Source organism: Bactrocera latifrons, unplaced genomic scaffold (assembly GCF_001853355.1).
Source record: "Bactrocera latifrons isolate USDA-ARS-PBARC rearing strain unplaced genomic scaffold, ASM185335v1 scaffold_132, whole genome shotgun sequence".
Classification (NCBI taxonomy): domain Eukaryota; kingdom Metazoa; phylum Arthropoda; class Insecta; order Diptera; family Tephritidae; genus Bactrocera; species Bactrocera latifrons.
Genome location: NW_017534764.1, coordinates 123565 through 136459, shown reverse-complemented (window position 1 = coordinate 136459; position 12895 = coordinate 123565). Strand labels below are relative to the sequence as shown.

Sequence of the window (12895 nt, the reverse complement as noted above, 5' to 3'; positions counted from 1 at the left end):
TAAATAAGTTCCTTCCCTAGTAGAAAGAAAACGTGGACAACTAACAGCTAGTAACACTTCCTTCATAAAAGCAATAAAAATATGTTTTCATGATTTCAATAAGCTAATGACGAAATTAAGGTCGAACACATGCTTGGTCAAATGAAAATTCTAAGTCAAGGAAGCACTCATACACCGACATAACAATTGCAACTAATACATGTTGTAGGAAGCCAATATACTAGGATGTTCAATTACATTGACGATTGGTTTATAAACAAAAACGGACATACGGATTCACATAACCATACACACTTACATGCTTTTATTCCACACCAATATCATGTTACACGTCAAAGATGGCGGATATGTGTGCAGGTGCTGTCGAACATTGCAACCAAATATTACGGTGCATGTCGAAACCACAGCTATTAAATTTGCTGTGCAATACACAGGCATATCTATTCGAAGTACAAATGCTCGCTGCTGTCCGTCAGACTTTGACTACAAAATACCACCAAATCTGCTTATCTGTTAATGAAAATTGTTTTCGAAATATGCTCTGCAACATTCACCACAGATGCCATATATTTTACGTTGCCAATGCAATTAGTATTTACTGTACAAACGTATTTGTGCTACTTACTTCTTTGTTGAGCTGCATATTTGTCTAAAGCTACCTTACCTTTCGTTTCAATTATTAGCTCCAAGCAATCGAGGCACGTACGGCTGCCCTCCCAGTGGGCACTTTAATTGACAGATTTAGTACTATTCAATTGTCAATGCGTAAAATAAGTTTCGCAGTTTTCTTAGTACAGTTATAAAAAAATTAATAAAATTATCTAGTTTTATCCATCGGTTTTCAGTTTTAATGCAATTKTCAAGATATCTTTGAGTTAATCAGAACTACTACATATAAACAAACATTTTTGGTACAATGATACACTTTTTTGGAAAATGCTCCCTCTATCCTTTACAATAACTCTCACATTGGCCGTTATATGTTACATAGTATAAAGGCAACTGAAAGTTCGAAAATTTTTATATTTAATTTAAATTAATTTAGTGCTTAGTTACGGTTATAGATGTTCGATTAATGACGTTTTTTGCAAGTGGCAGGAGCTCGATTATGCCCATCTACGAACTTGCTCTTAATTTTTGCCAAGGAACACATCTTGCACAGACAGAATTGAACTAAACCAGAAATTTWAAAAAATAGAACAAATGGTTTTTTCGCCAAAATYAATTTATTTTATTCAAAATTGTCTCCTTCTGCTTCTGCTTTAATACAGCTTGTTGCATGGTCCAAAAGCATGTCGGACGAGTGCTTTAGCTCGTTGACCGGTAGGTCAATGGCCTCTACGTCTGCATAATACTTTCCTTTCATGGGAAAATGCATTCCGAAAAGAAATAAGTGGCACGATACCAAATCAGGTGAATGCAGGGAGGGGTTAGTGGTTAAAATGTGATTTTTGGTCAAATAATCGGTCACAAGCGTCGATCGAATGTTGGATTCTGAGCAATTTTTGGTCGTCAGTCAATTTGTGSGGAACAAACCATCGCACACCTTTCGTAAGGCCAAATGTTCTGTCAAAATGCGATAAATCGATGTTTTGGAGATGTATAGTTCCATTTCCGTGAATTTCATTGATGATTTTGCCAMATTTTTGATGAATTCACGCATAGTTTCGATGGAATTTACAATGATCACGGATTTTGATTGGCCCACATGTTGATCGTCATTTATGTCCKCACGACCACTTTGAAAACGTTGAAACCACTCGTGAATTCTGCTACGGGATAAACTTGTTTCATCAATTGAAACTTTTCGGTAAAAGTTTTACCAATTTTAAAACAAAATTTAATGTTGGCTCTTTGTTCGAAGCTCATTTTCGAACCAATAACCTAAACATACTGACACTTAAAACGCAATCATTTCACTTCCTATYAATGAAATGTCATTAAATTCTCACTGGACAATCGATAAAGATAGCAGACTCTAAGGGCTCAGTCGACATATAGATTGGGCTAGATTCAATWAGTCCTGTTTACTTTGGAAAACACCTTGTACAACTCGATAATTTTTAAGTGATAAAAACAAACATTGGGTGAACAAAACTATGTATCATACTCTTTAGCAACATGTTGGAAGAATATAAAATGTTCAACAGATTCTTGGTGATGTTATAGCGCCGAATCTTCTCGATTGAATGTAAGCGTTGGATAAGCTGTGTACCCAAAGCCACGAAATTTGAAAAACTCACCCTAATTTTAAAGACATGTCGATTCCAAAATATTAACAGGTTGGAATGGCTTATAGATTTTCAATTAGTAATATCACTATTGCCGAAATGGAAAGAAAAATATCGCCCTCTTGACAAAATCTGGAATACACATGTTAAATATATATTTTCGGTAATCATTGATATCACGGATCAAAATCAAAATCTTGGAATGCATCTATGAGTGGCATTATTTATTGTTATTATTTCGTTCAGTCTTTTTTATGGCAATGTTAATTATACTTATTTACTTATCWATTAAAGAAAAATAAACTACATATTTTTTTATTTGAATGACATAAACAAAAACTGGTGTATTTTTACTCATTTCAATATCTCAAAACCCGAATAAAATCAGAACCCAAATCACCAGTTGAAAACGCATTTGACAAAACCAAATTATGAAACGTTGAAAATTTAGTAGAATGATACTGTAGTGCAGTGCAGTATAACATTTTAGTCATAGAACAAAATTCTCAAAAGTGGAATACCCAACCAGCGTCAAAAGTTTGAATCCCCTATGAATTTGTGTAACAAAGAAATGGCAATAAATATAGCAGATACTGGTTTCTGTTATTTTCTCTTAATAAAGTTGTACAGTGGCGAAACAAGAACGATATATAGCATGTAATAGTAAGAAAAAAAGTTTAGTAAGGGAAAGCACCAAAAATTTGCTAATAAAAAGTTTAGAAAACAAAATTTAGTAACCGATTTTTATAAGATTTCTAACGCTGTAAACAGTAGGCCTGTCTTCTCCCTCCTCTCTAACGTTGGTAAAACTGAACTTCTAAATTTCTTTGTGACGCTGTCGCTGCGGCAGCCATTTCGCGCTAAATTATCTAAAGTTTGCCTGCGATGTTAAGTTAAACCATTTAAATTACATACTTGGAGTACAAGAATTGCACAGCGAGTTAGAAGACGTGTAGTCGTAGATCTGCATCGAAAGAGGAGACTTTGGTGCCATTGTGAAGAGTGGTAGGACACGTTCAAGTATACATACGCACACATCGGCTTAAGCGGAAAAATGAATTTCACACTTTTTCGCATAATAAATTTAAAGTTGTGCGCAACAGCAAAAAAATGTARTGGAAGAAAAATAATAAAATAAAAAAAAGTAAAATATTTTGCATATACTAGAAAATCAGACAGCAGCACAGCATATATAGTACATCCCGGTCACCATTTACCCAATAATTTCTTACCGTACCAACCAGTATAGTGACAAATTCCATTTAAAATTTGTGAGAAGAACATACGCACACGTACATTCTTAACCGCTGGCTACGCTGTGCTCCGGGGATGTTGAAAGTAGGTAAGGGTGGTTTGAACAAGTGTGAAAATGGAATGGATGGTTTAGGAAGCAGATGCGTACTACAAGCACGTAGCAACTTTGTAAAACGACTGAGTTGGAAAACTTCTATGTTTTTTTATTGTTCTAAAATAAATAAAATGAAAGTTTTTTAAACCTCTGCGTGATATACTCGTATACCGGAGCTTGTAATATAWTATATTATATTTATGGTTAAGAAGTAAGGTAAACAAGAGTATAACATATGTTAAGGCGCATCTATATGTTTTGATTTTTTACCTCAAATATTGTATGCTTTATAACATTTAAAAATCTATAACTCGCATTCCCTTTAACGTTGGCGTTAATTACGTCAAGACGCCAACAATTAACTTTCATTTACCACTTCTAGATTTGGGAGGCTAATATTTTTTTTATTTTCATAGTTTAGTTATGCCACAGTTGACACAACCGTCTTCTCTTAAGTTTCGTTTCAGCATTTTTTGTTGTGCGTTGTTTTTTGCCCTCACAGTCTTTGCTAGTGCATAATTCTTTCAGTTTTCTTTTTACCGCCTATCCTTTGTATTTGACGTTTCCCTCTTTTCGCCATTACATATTTTATACACACATTTTCAGCATTAACTTCCATTCCTTAACTATTGTTCTGCTGTGGACTTGTGAAAAAATAGCAGTCAACTTTAGGATCTATTGAAAAGGGTAGCGAAATGAGACGAACACAACTTGTCGGTGTAGACTTAAAGTAAGGCAATCAATTCGGCTGCCGACTAAGGAGTTGATGCATTTGTTGAGTTTTTTTTTAAACTTCTTGTCCTGTCCACTTTATTTATTCATGCCATTTTTATCGCATTTATTCAGCCAGTTGTTTGCATTGCAAATTTTTAAAATGCCTTGATGATCTGAATTCGTTTGTAATTTTTTTGAAATTTGGGCAATAGTGTTATATATGTACATTCGCACAAGTTTTGAATACATTGGAAATATTTCATTCGTTTTTGTGATTTGTGTTGATTAGCAAAGCTATTTAATGAATTTATTATTTAAAGTTTTTATATACGACTTTGTTTTTAAGTAATAAAACATTATTTGTAAAAAGTTGTTTTCAAAAGCTTGAAGTACTTTGATGGTGTAATACAAAACTGAAACCTAAATGAATGCTAAAACAGTACGAATAAACTAGTTTAGTACAAAGGCATTTTTAAAAAAAAAAATGTCTTAATTTCTCCGCATTCATCCATTTTTTCATGAAGAATAARTTTTAATATGTCTTATCTTCTTTTTAAATTCTTCATTTGAAACAAATACACTTTCTATAAATCCACTACATACATATACATATACATGTATGTATTTAAAATGCAAACCGTGGAAGGAAAAATTTAATTATTTGAGTTTACAAATATAAAGTGGATAAATTTTTCAAAAGTGTTATATTTATTTTAAATAAATATAAATTGTTATTATAGTGTATGTCGTTCTTCTAAAAAAAAGGTATATATAATAATTTTAATGCACTTGACTATGTTTGCCATACATTTTAAAATAATTTATTAAACGCCATTTAAATACCATAAAAAATAAAAATAATCTGTAAGCAAGCAAATGGCAAATGCTCGGCCAACCAAAACCGGCAGCCAGTCAAACTTGCAATTCATGTTGGCGTAAACTTGTTAATGCCTTCAGGGCCAGTTTATAATGCACGCATAATGAATGCGTTCACAAACACCGCAACACCAGTCAACACGCATACATAAATATGAGAAGCTTTTTGTGAGTGCTTGAACATGTTTGTGCGTAAAAGGGTTGAGTTGGATGTTACTGGTGCAATATTATACACAATGACGTGCACATAGACCCGTGAATCCTCGTCACACCATGCAGTTGAGCTGCAGAATGGATGCAWACGCAATACATATAAACAAACGTACAAACTTTTGTACGTACATATATAATATCAGGCCAGTAAATGAACGAGATACGTTTGTGTAAGGTTGCAAGGTATCCACGGCGTTGAGTAAATGCGTGTGCTTGAACAATTTTATTATTATGTTAAATGCTTTTATGTAGTATAGCAACATACTATGTACATATACTTCTATGTGCATCCAAGTTGATGGTAGCAAGGGTAATATACAGTAGAGTATACCTTACGTTGATGACTACGACGATTTATGAAATTGAGTTATTGCACTTGAGGCAAATTAAATCTCATAAATATTTAAAATCAGAGATTAACTGCCAAAGATGCATTGCGATTGCAGATAGAAAACCGGGAGCTGTACTGACGGTACTAACGGCAATCAGAGACAGGAGAGTATACATATGTGCGCACGGGATGCACAGTGTGCTACCTGTTCATACCGTAATGATGCAAATAAAATAACCGAATTTCAGCAGTTTTAGCTAGCATATAAGGTTAAATGAATAATTTAAGATATGTATATTCTTTATAATTTAGCGAAATATCCAAAAAATGTGAACTCCATAAAATATATAATAATACTTAATATCTAAATATATTTGCTTACATTATACATATTATAACTAACCGCATTTAGAGAATTTTTCATTAATTTGTACTCATGCTCAGGTTCATAACTAAAACAAATTCGGGTTTTGAATTATTTAATATTCAATTAAAGAAGATGTAAGCTTTCCAAATATAAAGAACATTGGTCAATAAGAYTCAATCATTCCAGAACTTATAGCAGAAAACCTCAATTATCTTATATATTCTCTGACTGTAGCTTCATCATACTAATGTATTGCCGTCCAGCTGATTTTTCATTAGAGCACAATGATCGAGATACTTTTGACCTAAATTGAAGAACAAATCTTATAAACTCATACTCGTACCTATGCACGTACCAACACAATCGGAACATCAGAGTTAATGTCCTACGTGGGCTTTATTTGTTATTTTACAATACCAGTGTGAATAAAAATATATAAATTGTTTCCATATACATATGCGTGTATATAGATTATTTCCATTCAAAATATTAWCACACTATATTTTTATACTTTTCGTTGCTACATACATAAATGCCTACTCGCTGTTTTAGTYATCCCTAACTATGTTTTTTCCTTTTTTATTTTTCATATATGTATWGAATTAAGGATTTTGACTTTTTTTCTTATTTTTACCTTTTAGGTACAAATGGCCTCCGAAGACGTGGCCGGCAAACGTATACCCGCTATCAGACGCTCGAATTGGAGAAAGAATTCCACACCAATCATTATCTGACCCGCCGTCGAAGAATCGAAATGGCGCACGCACTCTGCCTCACCGAACGACAGATTAAAATCTGGTTCCAAAATCGACGAATGAAATTAAAAAAAGAAATTCAAGCCATTAAAGAACTCAACGAACAAGAGAAACAAGCGCAAGCGCAGAAGGCGGCAGCACAAGCGGCGGCGGCAGCGGCGGCGCAAGCGCAACACATAGGCGATCAAAACTAGGAAAAATCAACTACAAATTATTCATATTACAAAAATAATTGTAATAGCTATAACCCTGATGCTAATAATATTTTTAACAATAACTTTACATCCAATACATTATTAACAACTGCAAAAAGAAGCCTAACAACAACACCAACTCTGGGTTCCCATGCAACCATTTGCAATAGCATAATGTCAACATCATCGTCAGCTTTGATGCCGATGTCGATGTCGTTACATTTGTCCACGCCATCATTGTCCGTATCTCCATCACCCGCATATCACGCACTCTCCCACAGGGCAAATGCAAATGCGAATAATTTTATCGATAGTTTAGGCAATGCTAACATTAAGTATAATCGATTAAATTTTATTTTAAACCGAAATATTTACGAGTATTCCGCAATGAGTAGTGCGCATAAGCCTTACTGAATTTCTATATTTTAGCGCGGAGACCTTATATGCATGTATKCGGATGTAGATCACTTATATTGTTGCTCTCAAGTTATGTTTAATTTCTAATTTTTTATTGTTATTTGCAAAATTTCGAAAAATACTACATTCTATACAAAGTCGAGGAAATCTTATTTTACAAATGTTATATGTGACTCGGCCAACTAATATATTTATTTCTTCAATATATTTATGTGTCTTCTTATTAAATGTTTGTTATTGATAATAGCTTGCATGTTCAATCAATGTTTGTAATTCCCTAAATTTAAATCTGCGTACAAACAAATGCTGCAAAATATAAACGCTTGTTACGTATTCTATTGATGTGAATTTTAAATTATTATTGCCATTACTCAAGTAAGCAAAATAACATATTTTTGTCCAATTTAGTTATTATCATACTTTATCGTCTATATAGCCTTTTAGATACTCTTAAAATGAAATCGGAAATCACAATATCATATAAGTGTTAGTTGTGTCTATCAATTATTTGGTGTCAAGAAATAGAGTTGCTTAGATAAATTTCTTAGCGAAAAAATTTGTTTCAGTTTTTCTTTAGCGAATTTTCTTTAATTGGAACTATTTTAGCAGCATACCTTGCCATAAAAAAAAAAAAAAATTTGTTAGAAACTATTTTCCTTATCCCTTTAACATTAAGGTTTCAGTATCTGTAAAAGCTGATATTACCACAAAACAGAAATACAATATTTATTGTCTATTTATTTGTGATCTCGTAATAATATCTCGTATAATATAGCCTACTTTAATGTTTTTGTTGTTAAACATCAGTACAACTCCAGTAACCATAATTCACGGTGGATAATTTTGAGTAATTGTTTTATTCTTCTTATTTAAAAAAATAGTAATACAAACCCTTAAATTAAAATATACATATTAATGGGACTTCGGCAATGTAGACACCTGCCGTTCCATGTGGAGAATTCACTAATTTTAAGTGCAATATTTTGGTAGTAGCATATGATGATTTAGTAATATGTTTAACAAAGAAAATAACTGCAAAACGAAAAAGACAAATGAAATATTAAAGGAAAAATAAGTTTGTGTCATGAATATTATGTGTGTATCAAAATTTCATTATTTACTGAGTGATTGGCAAAATAGTATAWGTGCTCGTAACTTTTATTTAGAAAGATTTATGTATGTTTATACTTAGACATAATTATAGCATTTCAAAATCACAAAGCACATTTTAAGTAACGAAATAATAGAATTTATGATTATAACATCGATAATTCCCAATTTAAAATCAAATATTATATTATCGTAAACCGATTTATTTTCTAAAATTTTGTGTCATTAAAGCAACTAAACAAATTAAAAATATATTTCAAYTCAAGAACTCAGCCAAGAACATGAAGCTTCGTCGAAAATGCAGTTATGTAATATATAAATGGAATACATTGAAAGTATACTATAGTACTTAAAAATGTAAGTTAAGGAATTTAACTTGCATAATAAATAAGTTATTTTGTAAAAAACAAAAACCTTTTAGAACCGAAGAGGGCCAACTTTTCATAACCCAACAAAATCCTTCAACAAAATGTATACGTAATTAGTGAGTAAGTGCAAATAATTTTATTGAAAATAACTAAATATTTTTAAAATTATACATAAACACAAATCCATAAAAACAAAAATARTATAAATAAACTGTGAAACCAGATACGTAAAAAAAAGATTGCATTTTCATGAAAATATTTACTAAACTATACATATAATATATGTGTATATACATATATATTAATAGATTCATGAATCTCAAAGGAAGATAAGTTTATTGTGGAGTTTAATATTTATTCTATTTTATTAAATGAATAAAAGTAAGTAGCAATAATTAAAGGACAAATATACGTAATTTGAAAGTAACTGATTGTGAGGCATAAACAAAAAGAAAATATTTATGAGAAAGCTAGTTAAGAGAAACAATAATACATGAGCGCTTGCAAATATTTATTTATGTATGTATGTATGTATGTATGTATGTATGTATAATAAAAGTATCCAACATTGGCCCATTTGGGCCCATTGCGAGCATCTCGTTGTTATAAAATTACAAAATTAATCATAAATATTCTTATTTATGGAGTATTTTTTTTTTTAATTCACAAATTTATAATATTTATTTAAAGTCTCAAAAATACTCATACGCCAACTCTGCAGTTTTTGATTAATTTTTACAAATAATAATTATAAAATTAGCTGTAAAAATTATTGTTTGACTAAATTACTAGTGATCTTAAATTAAGCATTCAGACCCAGTAAAGAATAAAAAATTAAATAATATGGCTGCGAGCCAAAACTCAATATATATATATATATATTTGTAACGGCTCGAATAAAATGCGGTGCATGAGAGGTATACGTAATTTATACAAATAGCTAAATGTGGAGAAAGCTCCTTAAAACAATAAAACTTCGTACATACTACATTTAAAAGTACATGTTTGGAACAAATCAAACATTTAAAATACGTAAATAAAAATAAATATTGCAATTAACATGATTACGATTACTACATTTATATTTATCTATTACTGTATTATTAAAATAAACAAACATACAAAAATAAAAAAAAGTATAACTAAAAGTAAATAAATGCCGAAAGTTGAGTGGATAGTTTAATTTTTGTGTACTATAAGTTGTAAATTATAATTATAATAACGAAATACCATGAACGTAATTTAATAAAATGATGAGGATGGAATAAAACTTATACCACTTGAAATGGTAAATTTGAAAAATTAAAGATACTTTATTTTTACTTATAACTTCCACAGGGTCAGGAAATTTTCTAACATGCTAGTAGATAGATATACTTTAGATGTGCGCTTCGCAGTGGCTTGGCTCAAAGCACCCATTCAAATTATAAGCTTGACTTAATTAAGTATGGTATTTTCAAGTAGTTATATGCCGCAAATCATTTGGTTGCCAGACAAACCTTATTTACAAAACAGCTCAATAGCGCACATTTTTATATAATTTTAATTAAAAGATTTATTTATGAAATTGATCATTTCATTTCATATGATATCATTTGATGCAGTGGCGGAGCCAGAGGAGAGAAATTTCGTACACCCCCAGTAAGTATATGCTTTGAAAACCAAAGATATGGAAAATCCTATTAACTGCTGAGAGATAGATTCGAAGGGATATTSGATAACGACAAGGTCGGGCGACGTTTGAAGCTCAAAGGTGAACTTGATCACAGGCAGTGCCATTGGGGACACAGGCGAAAGTCAAAAGACAACAAGTTGCTGGCTACTGCATTGGAAACGTTGAAAAACTGCGATGTGGACCTATATCTCATAATTTGTTTCGCATATTATGCAAAATTCCTGTGACGAGTGGGAGCTCTGAACGCTCCTTTGGGACACTTCACCGCATGAAAACGTGGCTGAGGACGAACATAYATCAAGGTTCATTGATCGGCCTAGCGTTGCTGCACACGCTTTATGGCATTGAAGTCACGCAGAAGAAGTTCTTGAAAGAATCCCAAAGCTTACTACAGTACTATACATTGCAATAAAGTATGTCACCCGCACGTCTCCGATTTATAATGTGTTTTATAAATTTAGTAAGATTTTATATTAGAAGGTCGATTTTAAATTTTTTCACCATAATATTAAACCTTGGCGAAAAAATCACATTGCCACGCCCACAAAACGTCATTAACCGAGTGCCATAATCATTMCAAATGATAATTTGTATTAACTTAAACCTTTATTTAACTATTCGCCTGGAATTTTACAAAAAATGGATTGAAATGGTCGAAGAAGACAATTACTTGATAAATTGCTTATTTATGTCTGATGAGGCCTATTTTGATATAAGCGAGAATGTAAAACAGTAGAAGTCAGGTAGTGTATGTTCGGTTGATATTATACTCTTGCAACTTACAAGAATCAAAGCCAGGRAAATATTTTATGGTGTAAAACGTCAACCTGAGAATCGAATTCTAAGCAATTATATATATATATACACCATATATAACTCCTATACTGACAGACATATAATATTTGTTAAAAAAAATACAAAACATTATATGTAGTACGAGTATATGACAGTTGGGGTAGTATTGACCGGATTTTATATATTTTTCCCAATACCACAAACTGAAAAACTAATCAYATAGAATAAAGTCAGTCGAATGTTCGAAAATTCTGATATTAGTTATATGGGGGCTAAGGGAAGTATTGGTCCGATTCAACCTATTTAGGACATACAGATAAACCATTGCCAGAGAAKCACTATCACTGAAACACAATTACATATCTCACACATTCAACGATATTTTCGATCAAAAATCAACTATAGGTACTGCGGTCCAAATATTCGGTACCCATAGGCTTGAACAGTTTCTGTTGGATTTGAACAATTTTTGATCATAAGGTGGCTTACACTAAAGGAATTATTCGTGCAAAGTTCATCCCGTTATATTAATTGCGAGGTTTGTGTACYGGAAAGTAAGRGAATCAAGTGGAATTTAAAATTGTGTTATATGGGAAATAGGCGTGGTTGTTACCCGATTTTGCTAATTTTCACAACATGACATAGAAATTTGAAACAAGTACCACATACATATTTTGTCGAAATTGGTCAGTCTAGTCCCGAAATATAGAATTTCACCAAAAAGTAGGCTAGGTAGCCGCATTTAGTTATTGATTTATCACGCTTTTAGTAGTTTTGAACAATACCGTTATATGGGCAGTGAACGGAGTTTTAATCCGATTTTTTCCATTTTAACACTGTCGGCTGGAGTTCTTGTAATATTCGTGCCGAGCGAATTTGGTTTGTTGTAGCTTTAGTGGTTTAGGAGTTATGTACATTAAACTCTCTAATAGAGGGGGGGCCACGCCCACTTTTTCAAAATTTTCTATCCGCAGATGCCCCTTGTTACTGCGATCCCCTGTGGCAAATACGAGTTTTATATTTTAATTTAGTTCTTAGTTATGGATCTTTATAGGTTTTCGGTTAATGGGCGAAGCAGTGTTCCGTTTACGCCGATCTACGAACTCGATTTTTTTTGTACTACCAAGCAGTTTAGACCCATACTTGTAAAATTTTCTAGAACAAATTTTGAGCTAAACGAACCAGTCCGCCGCATTTGTCTCGATTTCAATTCTCATTCGAGCACATTTGATCTAACAACTCACCCTTTACCATTGAAGAAAATATTTTATCTACTCTTAACAAGTAACATTTAAAAATTATAAACTTTAATTTTAATTCTTAATTTTGGCTGYTGAAATTTTTGTTTCTGTAGGTGAGCAATAATGATTAAAACTCTCTTGCCTTTTATGACCCCGTTCGCGGATTGCGAATCTCCCGTCGGTTGGGCGGGAGGAGGGTAATCGTTCGGTATTATTGTTATTATAAAAACTCTGCACACCAAGTTTCATCAATATATCTC

At 32.1% G+C, this 12895-nt stretch overlaps 1 protein-coding gene across 3 annotated transcripts in view; it reads left to right on the top strand.

The window, feature by feature from the left end:
• Positions 1-9467, top strand: part of LOC108965042 (homeotic protein ultrabithorax) — a 138893-nt gene extending 129426 nt beyond the window's left edge. For all 3 annotated transcript variants that reach the window (XM_018927209.1, XM_018927208.1, XM_018927207.1), the window contains one exon: positions 6722-9467. In XM_018927209.1, the coding sequence (XP_018782754.1) occupies positions 6722-7029 (308 nt within the window). In that variant the 3' untranslated portion in view covers positions 7030-9467. The remainder of the gene's footprint in view (positions 1-6721) is intronic.
• Positions 9468-12895: the final 3428 nt, after the last annotated feature.